Source organism: Lepidochelys kempii, chromosome 13 (genome assembly GCF_965140265.1).
Source record: "Lepidochelys kempii isolate rLepKem1 chromosome 13, rLepKem1.hap2, whole genome shotgun sequence".
Lineage (NCBI taxonomy): Eukaryota > Metazoa > Chordata > Testudines > Cheloniidae > Lepidochelys > Lepidochelys kempii.
The window spans coordinates 3,108,535-3,121,982 of record NC_133268.1 but is presented as its reverse complement, the minus strand read 5'-3'; the positions used below and the strand labels follow the sequence as shown (position 1 = coordinate 3,121,982).

General features: G+C 56.4%; 1 protein-coding gene across 1 annotated transcript; it reads right to left on the bottom strand.

Moving 5' to 3' along the window:
- Nucleotides 1-775: 775 nt before the first annotated feature.
- On the bottom strand, nucleotides 776-12,378 carry PSMF1 (proteasome inhibitor subunit 1). Its single transcript, XM_073308836.1, has 7 exons — nucleotides 12,151-12,378; nucleotides 10,185-10,337; nucleotides 9,171-9,253; nucleotides 7,785-7,979; nucleotides 4,918-4,971; nucleotides 2,637-2,795; nucleotides 776-2,458 (listed from the first exon to the last, which is right to left on the bottom strand). Exons 1-7 carry the CDS (start codon nucleotides 12,277-12,279, stop codon nucleotides 2,407-2,409), a joined length of 825 nt encoding a protein of 274 aa, XP_073164937.1. The 5' UTR covers nucleotides 12,280-12,378; the 3' UTR covers nucleotides 776-2,406.
- Nucleotides 12,379-13,448: the final 1,070 nt, after the last annotated feature.

The following is a 13,448-nucleotide window of genomic DNA, read 5'->3' as shown; positions in this document are numbered from 1 at the left end:
TTTGCTCCTTATAGCTACAGAGCCTCTGAAAGGGCTTTAATTAGTCCCAGCTCCAAAGGGGGAGAGGTCTTGGAGGGGAGGGGGAGAGTGTTTGAAGAATATGAAACTGCCGCATAGGTGGCGAGGGCAGGAGACTGAAGGAATCGCTACCCCTGATGCAGGAGCTGGCCACGGTGCTGAATTGATACCATTGGCTGATCCTCTCTGACCCATCCTCAGTTCCCAGCACAACTGCCCTGAGAGCCATAGTGTGCTGGGAACTCAGCTGTTATCACCTGCAGCTATCTGCAAGGGGTTTGAAAAGGAAATGTCTGTGTCGGGGGGGGAGGAAGAATCAAGAAGGGAAGGATTTATTTTCCCCCTTTTGCTTTCCCATTTTGGACACAATTGCCTGAGTATGGCCCCTAGGACACAGGTGATCCAGTGATTTTAGACCCAGTAGCCACAGGTAATGCTGATCTTTCCTTGGGTTGGACAGTCACCTTACACGGACACCTGGTCTTCTAAGCAAAGTGCCCAGCCCTGCTTGCTGGGGGAGAAGGTAACAGGCGTGTCTCATCGGTTTCACAGCCTGGATTTTCTACTCATAAAAATATCACGTGGATCCGGCTGCAACAATCTGAAATTTCTAACCAGGAAGGGAAGTGAGAGAGTTGGGAAGCCAGAGGAAACCTTTGCTTTGTCGCTGAAGCAGCGACTGAAGTGCTGAAATTTGGAGACGTCGCCTCGTTGTCTTAAGTCAGAGGAGGGAGCAGAGTCCAGGGAGCTCACAAGCAGCAGTTCACCAAGTTTTTATTTTAGTTATAAGATCCTTTAAAAAAAAATCAAACCAAGAGAAGAATCAGAAGAACCAGTGACTTAAATTTTCAAAAGTAACTAACACTGCTGGGTCCCAGCACAATGATCCTGCAACAGGGCAGGATTTTCAGACTGTGCTAGTTACCTGCCCTCTGAAAATCAGGCCCCTCAAAGGCCCCTCAGACACAGCGGCACCCCAAATCAGCAGTCACTTTGGAAAACTGACACCACGGAATTCAGCTGGACAGGATCAGCACAGGACAGGAACCATCCTGTTAACATACTAGTCTGGTGTGACAATTGACGGAGCAAAGAACAGCCACCTGAAAAAATCCCTCCCGTAAAACATAAGGGAAGTCAAAGCACAACAGCCATAAGCGACCCCCACCACATTCTTACATCACCCCACCCAGAAAGAAAATAAAAATCACCCTGATCTCAGCTCCTCCAATGTCATTGCGGTACGCAGGGACTCCACCAAAACCAACGGAGTTATTCCAGATTCGACTGAGCACGGGTGGAGAAAAAACATTCTCCATCTTTATGTATATCCCCAGCTTGTTCCCTTTGTGCGTTTGACAGCACTGGGGATATAGTCAGTGCCATCTTCCCGCTGTCTGTGTAAGATTCCCTCACAGCAATAGGGGAGAGAGAGACTTAAAGACAGACAGGTGATCATAAGAGCCACACAAACCAGCAGGGGAGATGCAGGGGCAGGATCTGCAACTAATGGTGACTTTTTTTTTAATTGACTTGATTGCACGTTGGTGTCTTTAGATCTAGGGGCCAGAGGATCAGCTGGTATACATCAATGTAGTCCCCCTGGAGCCAATGCAGCTAGGTCTAGCTACACCAGCTGAGGACCTGGCCATGCTGCTCTAGAGGCAGAAATTCCAAGAGTTAATCCATTGCCCCATTCAGCCCTTCCTAACCCCTTACTCAACGGGCAGCTGAAGGGCCAAGGTGAGCCCAGAGCAGGGGAGAAACCACAGACGCCTTTGCAAGCCCTTCCCGGCGGTCACACTGCAGCTTCCTGCATCAACACCTCACTAGCTCACTGCGCTCTAGGCCAGGCCTGTCTGAGACGTACACGTGGCCAGCTGGGAGCCAGTATGGAACGTGGGACTCTGCACTGGCAAGCTCGTCAAGACCGAGTCGTTACCAGACAGATGGTGGGGAGTGAATGTTTCTCTCTCGCAACAAGCAGCTGAGTAAATCCCAGAGCACACATCACGTCATCCCAGAGAAGCTGGTACAAGGAAAGCAAAGGAAATGACATTTTTTCTATACATTTCTCATAGGGCAGTTCCAGCTCTGAATAACACACCCCAAGCTGCTTTCTGTTCTTAGCACACTGCAGTCGTGTTTCAACAGGTGTTAGATTACAAATGGCTCGGGATTTCCCGGGGGGGAGCAAGCGGAGAGACGAGAGCCACACACCGCCTTCTCCGCCGTTATACATGCAGTGAAACCTTTAAAGCTGATCTGCAGTGTAGGGAAAGGCTCTAGTGCCCGGGGAGAAAACTGCTGCTGAAGAGAGTCTTCCAAAGAGGGGAAAGGTGGGGGAAAGGTGCTTCTCTCTCAGCGTAGTCAGAGCCGGGCACGTCCTCACATGAACATGTCGTCGTATCCCGGAGGGGGAAGGTGATCTGGATCTGGCCTGCAACAGGAATGGAATGTCGAGAGCAGAGTTACAGGAGGAGTCACAGAGTGAACCCCCCCCACCCCTCTTGGCAACCCAGAGAGTCAAGGGAGTCGGGTGCAGTTTGCGAAGAACAGGAAAACTCCAGCATGGTTATAGTCAGTGAAGCAACGCACACGCACATCCAGATACCCACCCTGCAGGACGGCCGCCCCCTGGCCCAAATGGGTCGAATCTGGCACCTGGTGGAACGGCCCCAGGAGGAAGCCGGTTTGGGAGACCTGACGATGGGTCGATAAGAGGTCTTCGAAATCCTGAGCGCAGTGGATCAGCGATCATACCACCCCTCCGACCCCTGGGAGGAAGAAGAAAGCAGGATGAGAGCAGGAACACAACTAGCTCTAATTGGAGATAAGAGTAACCAGCTCCCCTCTGCTCCGAGCTAGGATCACTGCTCCGTGAGCAGCCTGGAAATCTGATTCCCATTTTTAAATCAACGTGTGTGACTACGGACGGGATGGGAAAGCGTGTGTCCAGCGCAGCAGAGCATGTGCTGGGGAGTGTAATTCAGGGAGAACAAGAGTACGCGGTTAGCTGTAAACACGAGGCTGGGGGCTCGACGGATATGGAAGAATACAAGGATGAGACGTCACGCCTTATTCTCATTTACAATAAGGCCCCTGTGGTTTGCTCCGGCCATTCACCTCAGGGTGAATAGGAATTGGCCCCCTCTGTCCAATGCCTGGTATCTCTATCCTTTGGACTCGTCTACACTGGGACATTATGCAGTGTTAGAACACATGGGCACCAACATGATGTAAAACATGACTTAGCACTCAGTGCAGACAAGGGCTGTCGTAGTTAACATCCTGTCAGGGGGCTGTGATTAACTCACCCTGGGACACGCACACTGCCAGGGTGCTAAGTGGTGTCTGTTAACTCATGTTCTACCGTGAGGTGCATGGGAAAATGACAAGCCCCTTCGCTGTCCTTAATGCAGCCTGTTTTGTCACCCACAAAGAACTGCAAATAGGCACCTGCGTCTTTCGCAATCCCACTAGCCACCTACAGAGGGGGCTGAGCAATGAACAGGGGGAGGTTTAGCAGAAGGGCAGGTTCTATATTCCTCCAGCTACTCAAAGGAGTCAGGAGAAACTGTGACCCATGCCAGCTGTGAGAATAGCTGAGACAGCGGTGAGTCAGACCCCCCGCTGCTGCAGACGGTGCTGCTTTAGGAATCATCAGACACCCCCTGCTTTGGTTTCCTTTGCTGCTTGATTGTTATTCTTTAGGTTCATTTAGCTCTATGCTTTTGGCTGTTTGATTAAATGCAAGATTTTCTCAACCCCCGCCCTGTTGCAAGAGTTCCCAGACCCCTTCTCTGGGATCAGCGGCCTGGAACTTTTCCCAAAGCCGCGCCTGGAAGCCATTTGCTAGACCAGTTCTGCAGCCTGCAGCTGTGCCCTGTCCTCGTACTGTATGATCTCAGCTGGAGCCTCTGGATGCTGCCGCAATAAAAATAATGAACATCAGCCACAGTAAGCGCCTCAATGGGCAGCGAGCTGCTCGTGGTCCCACGGATGCTATGTAGCCGTCCCGGGACTCAAAATCTGCCTCCAGCAGGTGCCCACTTTGGATCAAGACGCTATATACATTTAAGAAAGAAATCCCTTTAGGAGAGATGGGAAGCGGGGAGACAAAGGCCCGTCCTGATTTCCCTTTCCCTGAGGTATGCAGGGCTGCTTTCCAGCCACCCTCAGCCCTCTGCTGCAAGCTCCTCTTTCCAGCCTCCACTGAGCGTTTCCAGAAGATCCCTTTCTAGCCAACCCTTGCAGAACACAGCCCTCCAAGGAGAAATAAATCTGATCCTGATCAGCCAGAGGCTCCAAATGGCAGGACTTCCAGGACTCCATAATGAGCTGGGTAGTGTTCCCATGGACTGGTTTTACTTTGGTTACATTGTTCTTTTACTGGAATGGAAAATGATGGGTCAGTTCCACCCCTTCCTCCCCAAATGGAGCTGGAGCCCCAGAGCAGAAGCAAGGCACCCTGCAGCATCCCTCTCTATGGCTCCCATCTCCTTGGGCAGCTGTCTCTCCTCTCTGCTCTTGGGTACCTCCAAACTGCCCTACAGATCCAGAGGGGGCTGGGGAAAGCAAAATTTTAAATTGGACGCTTAAATTCACTTAAATGTGTTTTAGCTTTGATTTAGTGGAGGAATTACTGCACATTAAATGAATACCAGCAGATTAATAAACAGATACAGATTCCAACCAATCAACTGTGTGAGAGACAGGATCTTAGTATAATATTAAAACCATATTTCGGTTTAGAACCAACTATTGGTCCCTGGCAGTTCACACACAATAACTGTTTAATTGAAGTCCTTGTTGGAGACACTTCACTGAACGCACCAGCAAGGCCAATCTGAGTTATTTCAGTCACTCCCCACACGATCCTCTCCTGGGAATACTCACCCAAAGGGGTCCAGGTCGTCTCCACCCACAGCAAAGGGGTCCCGGGGATCAGGCCTGAAACACAAGACATAACTCCCCCAGTGAGAGGTGTTAATTTCCTCGGGCCATGTCCTATGGCAGGTGGGTACGGGGTATGGAAGAGAGTGCATGCAGGGGGCAGGAAAGGGTAAGAGCCCACGCAGATGAGTGGGCCCATGTGACCAGCAGAGCGGGCCACTGGCGAAGAAGGCTGCGCTCAGCTGGGTCTCTGTATTTTAGTCTACACTACAGACCACAGGAATGACCGAGTGACCTTACTGTGCAGACTGGTGTTTCCAGAATGTCACCAGGGTCCAGTGTTTTGTGAGGTGGCCTGTGGCTTTAATTGGTGCAGACTGGGACTCAGGGAGACTACGGGTCTCAGCACGCATCGCCCCACCTGAGCCGAGCAGCCCGGTACGCAGGACTCTGCAGTTACCACCCCTCTGTGCGAGAGGGGCACGTGGCTGCCACCTGCTCCACTTTCCGGAAAGGCAGCTGCAGGCCTGGAGCTCCCGGCAAACTGCTAACACAGCCCTGGGCAGAGCCTGAGAGGGGCCAGGTTAGCCCGTCAGCACAGGGACAGGTTCCCAAACCACAGGGCAGCCAGCGAGCCGACAAATTGACACTGACCCCCGGCTCCCACGTGCGTGAGAGGAGGGCAGGGTGTGGGGCCTGGCAGGGAACGCGACGGTGCCCAGCAGGAGCACAGACCCAGCTTTCCACACTCACTCGATGCCTTTTGTTTCTGGCGTCCGTGACGAGGGTATTTCAACTGCACGCTGCACCCCCCGCCTGCTCCAAGGCAAGCCAGCCATGGGCAGCCACGTCTTGGACCCCCGCCCCCCGCAGCAGCCCCAGAACTCCAGTGCCCGGCATTCACTGAGCCGGGCCCCTGGGGCATCACAGAGGCTTGATGAGCAGCAGCGGTGCGAAAGGAACCAGGGGTAAGATGCGAGGGACCAGCTCTGCATGGGCTCCGACAGGGACAGCGGGGAGTGATGACAGTGCTCTGGATAGCCACAGCAGGCTCTAATTTCCTACCTGGCCCTTGATTACAGGGGAGTGTGGGGGAGGGGAGAGAATAAAGAGCCCCGCCCCTCCGCTATTCCAGGGAAAGAGATTATCAGGGCGCATAAGCACCTGAGAGCAGGGGCCCAGGAGCCCACAGACTGATCCCTCACTTTGGGGGTGGGGGCGGGGGGGCTGCAGAGTCACGATTTTCCATCCGGGATGTTGTGCTCACAAACTGGTCCGAAGGAAGATCATCGAGAAGGGAAGCAAAGTTAAAAGGCTTTTCCTCTCCCTCCCCTAAGCTCCATGCTCGTCCAGTGGGGGCTCCTCCACCAGATCCCAGCCCCCTCCGGGGATCGAAAGGAGCTCCGCCGTCTGCCCTCCCCCTTTCAGGCACAAAGCACTAGGCTGTGCAACCCTCGTGCCCACTGGCCAGCACTGCCACAAGCCTCCCTGCTGGACTCAGCAGCCCGAACTGACAGCCCATACCTAGCAGAGACATGGCCAGCTCTCCCATCAGAGGTCAGCCAGCTAATGGGGCCTTCTGCTCCCCACAGCAGCCCCTTGTCCCACCAGCCCAACACACCCAGCCCCCCTAGGCAGGGCAGACCTCAGAGACGGGCCTGCTTCCCTCCCTGTCCTGTGCCCTCCTGACTCTGGCTGCAGGGCCCTACCCCCAGCCTTGACACTCCTGACAGATCGTGTGGCCTGGGGCAGATTTCAGCCCATCTGTGGGACAGACCATGAATCCCTTCCTGCCCTGGTCCCACATAGGGTTTGCACACTCTGCCCCAAGCTTAGGGTTACCATACGTCCGTATTTTCCTGGACGTGTCTGGCTTTTTAGGTCTTAAATCGCCGTCTGGGAGGAATTTTTAAATATCTAAAAATGTCTGGGATTTTGCCCTTATTATTTTTCCCCAAAGAAGAGTTGATCATTTGAGAAAGAGAGTGAATGTTGATCACTCGAGAGAGTGCCCGCTTTTCCCCCCTAGCTCCCAGCCCTTGCGCCGCGAAACAGCTGTTTCGTGCGGCTGGGAGGGAGGAGGCGGAATGCGGCGCGCTCAGGGGAGATGGCGGGGCCAGGGCGGGGATTTGGGGAAGGGGTCCAATGGGGCAGGGAGGGGGCAGAGTTGGGGCGGGGACTTTGGAGAACAGGTTGGAATGGGGGCAGGGAAGGGGAGGAATTGGAGCGGGGCTGGGGGTCCCCGTGGAGTGTCCTCTTTTTTCGATGTTCAAATATGGTAGCCCTACCCAAGCTGCTACCCCTGACTCTCAGGGATGGGAGGGGAAGGGGCCCCCTGAACCCCTAGGCAAGGGGGTAAGGCCATGGCACAGGGACGGAGTGACACAGATGCCTTATCCTGCCCATGTTGGGGTGTGGCATGTCACCTCACTCTTCTCCCAGGTGGCCAACTCTGGCAGCATCTAACCCAAAACACAGGGTGGGGTCCCAAGCGCCAGACAAGACCTCCCACTGGTGGGCCAGCTTAGAGGGAAGCCAGCCAGAGCCCGATGCCAACAGCCACCGAGGGTCAGGATCAGCCCGAATGGTGAACCAGAAGCATGGGATTTATAAGCAGGGCTGACTGGGGTGCCAGGACATGGGCTGTTTTAAAGAATCCCCCTCCTGCATCTCTTGGATCCCTCTGAGAACTAAACGTGCGACACGGAGCTAGACCGTGCACTGGTGCCCATGAGGACACGTCTGGTGGGGGCAGGTGAGGGAAGGAACCATGGAGGGCTAGATGTTCCGTCACGGCTTTCCTGCCACCCACCTCATTTGAAAGAAGAGCAAGCTATGCAGCCCCATCCCCTCGCCAGCGTCTCACTCACCAGGATGGCTGCCGGCCACCGAGAGGCTGCCAGGGAGGAATCCTCAAGGGGTCATAATCCTGAGTGGAGGCAGGCGGGACCTTCTTCTCAGGCTTGGGCTCCTTTTTGGGGTCGGTCCTCTCTTTGGGAGCCCCCAACGGAGAGATGATGCCTGTGACAACCCTGGTCTGCAGCTCCTCGATGTTCTTGTACACTCTGCAGGGGCAAGAGAGAGAGTCAAGGCTGACAACTAGACAACTGACATCACCCAAGGCCCTGCTAGAAAGGGTTTGGTGGTAAAGGCCCTAACACAATAGTGTGAGGGGCCCCCAACACGACACACACCCAGAACAACTGTCCTTTTCAACGCCCCAGCAGTACCCATGGCACGTTCATCCTGCGGCCCTGGCCGGACTGCCTGCAGATGTCGGGGGGGGAAAGGGAACTTGGTGGATTTTGGCTTGTTTCTTGTTTGGAACTCCTGGCCAGCGTCCAAGCCATCTAAGATTTCCTTATCTGCAAATGGAGGGGCTGGTTGCAGCACAAACAGGGCTTTCAGGGGCTCTGGTAAACCAGAAGTTAAAAATGTCGGAATGGAACGATTTCAAGACCCACGGCCCTGGCGTTTGCTGACGTCTCGGGTGAGACGCAGCATTCAGGCGTTAAGCCGAGAGCAGCTGGACAAGTCTGATCTTCACCCAGCTTTGCAGCAGAGTTGACAGAGGCAGGAGGGAATCACAGAACTTGGAGGTGGGGGGGAAAATCCCTTTCAGATATTCACTGATGCAGCAGTGCTCCCTACAACACAGGTTGGGTGCTTTGTCCAGTCTTGAGTCCGATGTCCCAAGCCATGGAGCTTCCCCTCCCTCAGGAGACTATTCCACCGTCTCAAGCTCCGAATCTCCCCACGGTTACACACGGTGGGCAGCATGCAAACATCTAAGGAAGTCCAATCACTTTCCCCATGGCAAGTCGGTAGCACAGGTCTGTACTGTGGTGTCTGCGCTGGAGTCAGGGTGCAAGTTCCTTGGGGGCAGGGCCTGGGCTTTCATGCAGGGAACACATGACAGCCAGCACGCTGGAAATAAAGTTACAGACCCAGCCAGAGGCTCAGCTGGGATTAGAACTCCCAAAGCAGTGAGCTCCCAGGCCTGTGCTCTGATCCAGAGGCCACGTGGCCTAACTCCCTCTCTTCTCCCAGCCTGAGCCTGGGGTGCCATCTGGGAACAAGGGTGGAGAAGAATATGTGGGGGGATTGAAGCTTTATCTGCAAAGAGCCCCTCAGGTTCCTCCGAAAGTACCCTATTCTCCCCTTGTTTATTTCACTCCCCCGCCCCGATCTTCACCTGCCTCCCCTTCCCGAGGGCTCAGACACTTGTGTAGAGCATCCCCATGAAACGCAGTTACCTGTGGAAATCATCCAAGTGCTCCGGGTCGATGTAATCTGCCACTGTCAAGGTCAAATCCGCCACCTGCTGGGAGCTGCAATCCTGGGGAAGGACAAACAAAACACGGCCTCAGCAGCCGAGCTCATGGGGCGGGGGGGGTGGGGCGGCAGACACAACAGCAGAACAGGTTGGGGGCGGGGGGAGGGGAAATCCGAGGCAGGGGCCATCACTGGAGTTTGCTCCTCTCCTGGCACTTGTCAGTGCAGGATCCGTATGTCTGGATTCCCAGCTGTCTAAACCCAAGTGTAACCAACTTGCGGTGGGTTGAGAAGGGTCTTTCCCAGCTCTCCCTGCCTGGGCTGCAGAGGGACAGACAGGTACTGTGCTACACACGGGACGGGCGTGACAGAGCAGGCAGCCTGGCAACAAGGATCTGGAAGTCCACAAGACGCACAAAGGCTGCAACTCATCAGTGGGCCGAGCGGTAATAACATCACAGCGTCACCCACATGGATGTCTGACCTTAGCTTCTTGCTTCACACTGGACACAACACTTCCAGGGCCAGTCCCTCGGCTGGGGGGAAAGGCACTGCTCCATGGCAGGCGATAAGTCACCCTGATTTACACCAGCGGCAAACCCTGCATGACTCCACAATCACACAGCCTCCTGCATGCTTTTGAGGACGTTACGGGCCAAGCTCCTCCCTGACGTGTACCCGGAGCACCTCCCCGAGGTCAGAGACGCCGAATCGCACGGAGCCAGCGCAGAACCTGGGCCACACTGGCTCCCTCTCCCCGTTTAGCCAGCTGGGTTTCTCGTCGAGCGCCTCCCACTCAATAGGAGCCAAGGGCACTGGGGGACGTAGGAGGCCAGGAAAACGGATGCTCAAGTGAGTCACAGCTGTTATTCTTTGCCTCTCCTCCCTTACGGGGGTGGGCATTGACGCTCCACCTCCCTCTCCCCACCTCCTGGGGAGCTGAGACCCCACAGGGACCGATCCTTACATAGCACCCAGCCAGCTGGGAGCCTCACCAGGACGTTGAGAATCATGCTACTGTCCACCATGATCGCCTTCAGCAGGAGCTTGCGGCGGTCGTCCGTGGACTCGTATCGCAGTGTGTACAGGTCCTTGTTGGCGTTCCACCCGGCCGGCAGCAGCTCCGACTTCCTTTCATTGGGACCCGGCTGCAAAAAGGCATCAGAGAGAACAAGCTGGAGTCCCAGCTGATACCAACGGGGTGACAGGAACAGATCCCGGCTGGACACAGGAATCTGGGAGGAGGTTTAAACCTCCCAAAGGGATTGCATCGTTGTCGGCACGGGTCCGATTGCGGGATCAGGGCCCCGGTTCCGCTGTAAAGGACTCAGCCTATCATGCAGGGCAACTACTACAAAAAATGCTGCAAACAGGGCTCTCCCAGGTCATGAGCAAACTAGAGAGACTCCCAGATCAGGGTATTTTCCGGCATTAGCATTTGATGACTGTAAATCTGACGTCCTTCTAAAGGAGCCCCCAGGCCAAGACCTTCTCTACCAGCTAACAGCCAAGATCCTTCCCTTCTAGAGGGCATACATAAACTGAATTTAACCCATCACAGCTCTCTTAGGACCCAGTGCTGTACATACTTGCTACCGGATGTAATGCTTACTGCTGCGAGTAATCCCCAGCTACGTCTACACTGCCCAACCCAGGTGTGTTCTTACATCCAGATGGATAACTCACCGTAACACTGTAGTGGAGTCACGGCACTGTAGTTTTCACCTCAACGCAGCTAACTGAGGTAAGGCCCAGACGGGGGTAAGGTACAGACTGGACAAGGTACCCAGAGGTAAGAACTGTATATACTTTGTGTGCACTAGGATCTCACAGCAAGGTAGCTATCCGGATGTCAAAACACACCTGTTTTTTTTTTTCCAGGGAAGACCCAGCTCCCTCGGCTTGGCAGTGTCTGCGGGATTGGGCGCGGCAAGCTGATCCACAGGGGCTGACCTCTGTCTGCACAGAGCCCCCCTGACTTCAACGGCCTCCAGCCGCCCGGTGCAGGGGGTCCACCTGCACGGATCAGCATGCAGCTCTGGAGCATCAGAGAGACTCATCTGCTCCTAAACGTCAGAAAAATAACTTTCCCATCACTAAGGCTGATGTGGGCACAATACGGTTGTTACGGTTTGTCTTTGTCTGAGAGCAAAGGAATCTTTTAAAGGTGAAATATTATAAACAAACTGCACAAATTCTTTTTAAAAATGATGTATTTCAAGACCCAAGTAGAGAGGAAAGACCTAGAAAAGTCTGCAGCTGCAACACCCTCATATTCCCTTTAAAGGGATTTGGTCTCAAATTTAGGTTTTGTAGAAATAAACTTTCAGGCCGGAGCAATGAGTCTGAGTTTTTAAATAGGGATAATTTGGTGGGAACAGGTTATTTATTTCTCAACAGACATCGCCCACCCTGCGGCCTGGTGCTGGTAGGGCCCATACTGGGAGCAAAGCTCAGGGAAACAAAAGTGAAACTACTCAGGGTATGAGCAGCGTCCCTCCAGCCCCCAGCGGACTGGGGAGAGGAGACACAGCCCAGGAACAGCAAGCAATGCGCAGTGCCCAGCCCAGGCCCTCCCGCTGCCAAGCTTTGCAGCATCAGGGCCTTTGGGGATCCGGGGCAGGCAGCGTCTCCCGCACTGACACCCCCATGGGGTGATGCCTGACACGGGGCGGCGGTTTTGCCCCCGCCCCTTTCACCCGACAGCGGCTGCTCCCACAGGCGCCCGTGGGCGCTGGTTACACAACGCCGCCCCCCCCCCCCCCCGCCCTTCGGGCTTGTGCTCTGGGGTTTGCACCGCGCTTAGCGCGGGGCCAGGCCTGGGGAGCCCCGGAAACACCTCCCCGCCTTGCCGCGCGGGCACCCCGAGGCGGTGCCGGGCCCGGATGCACCCCCCGGGGGCACGGGGCCGGATGCACCCCCCGGGGCCATGGGGCCGCCCCCGCAGCGGGGGCCCCTTACCTGGTCCCCGGTGCCCAGCGCGCGGTACTGGTGCGTGACCAGCTGCCAGTGGACGAAGCAGAGCAGCGAGTCCTGCGGGCGGCGGAGGCCGGGCGCCTGCGAGGCGTAGAGCAGCTCCAGGCCGGCCATGCTGCCCGCAGCCCCGCAGCCGGGCGTCCGCAGAGCCCCGGCCGGGGAAGCGACAGCGCCGGGCCGCCTGGCGGGCCCCGCTGGAAACGCGGCGAGGCGCTTGGGTTCCGCTGCAAGAGAGCCGGGGCCGGGCTGGAGCGGGGCGGCCCCGGGCCGGGTCAGGGCCAGCCGGGGCTGCGCGAGCTCCTCCGCGGGGGCCGGGGCCGGAGTTACCCGCAGGGTTTGCTAGAGCACCGACTGGCACCGCCCCGGAGTCCCGTCCTGTCCTGTCCCCCTCCCCAATCCTGCCCCCCTCCCCGGGGTCCCGTCCTGTCCCCCCAGTCCTGTCCTGTCCCCCTTCCCAATCCTGCCCCCCTCCCCGGGGTCCTGTCCTGTCCCCCTTCCCAATCCTGCCCCCCTCCCCGGGGTCCTGTCCTGTCCCCCCAGTCCTGTCCTGTCCCCCTTCCCAATCCTGCTCCCCTCCCCAGAGTCCCGTCCTGTCCCCACAGTTCTGTCCTGTCCCCTTCCCAATCCTGTCCCCCTCCCCGGAGTCCCGTCCTGTCCCATCCTATCCTCCTCCCCAGAGTCCCTTCCTATCCTCCTTCCCAATCCTGTCCCCCTCCCTGGAGTCCCATCCCCCTCCCCGGAGTCCCATCCTGTCCCCCTTCCCAAATCTATCCCCCTCCCTGGAGTCCTGTCCTGTCCCATCCTATCCTCCTCCCCAGAGTCCCTTCCTATCCTCCTTCCCAATCCTGTCCCCCTCCCTGGAGTCCCATCCCCCTCCCCGGAGTCCCATCCTGTCCCCCTTCCCAAATCTATCCCCCTCCCCGGAGTCCCGTCCTGTCCCATCCTATCCTCCTCCCCAGAGTCCCTTCCTATCCTCCTTCCCAATCCTGTCCCCCTCCCCGGAGTCCCGTCCTGTCCCATCCTATCCCCCTCCCCAGAGTCCCTTCCTATCCTCCTTCCCAATCCTGTCCCCCTCCCTGGAGTCCCATCCCCCTCCCCGGAGTCCCATCCTGTCCCCCTTCCCAAATCTATCCCCCTCCCTGGAGTCCTGTCCTGTCCTGTCCCCCTCCCCAGAATCCTGTCCTGTACCCCTTCCCAGAGTCCCATACCCCTTCCTGGTGTTCTGTGCCCCTCCCTGGTGTCCTGTCCCGTCCCCCTTCTCAGTCCCGTCCCCCTCCCTGGAG

What these genes read in the sequence shown, in the direction of transcription:
- PSMF1 (XM_073308836.1), bottom strand. Translation starts at nt 12,279, where the DNA reads ATGGCCGGCCTGGAGCTGCTCTACGCCTCGCAGGCGCCCGGCCTCCGC. An exon ending in GCATGATTCTCAACGTCCTG is followed by an intron (nt 9,254 to 10,184) that starts GTGAGGCTCCCA and finishes GTCCTTCCCCAG; the next exon opens with GATTGCAGCTCCCAGCAGGT. An exon ending in GGGGGCGGCCGTCCTGCAGG is followed by an intron (nt 2,459 to 2,636) that starts GTGGGTATCTGG and finishes TTCCTGTTGCAG; the next exon opens with GCCAGATCCAGATCACCTTC.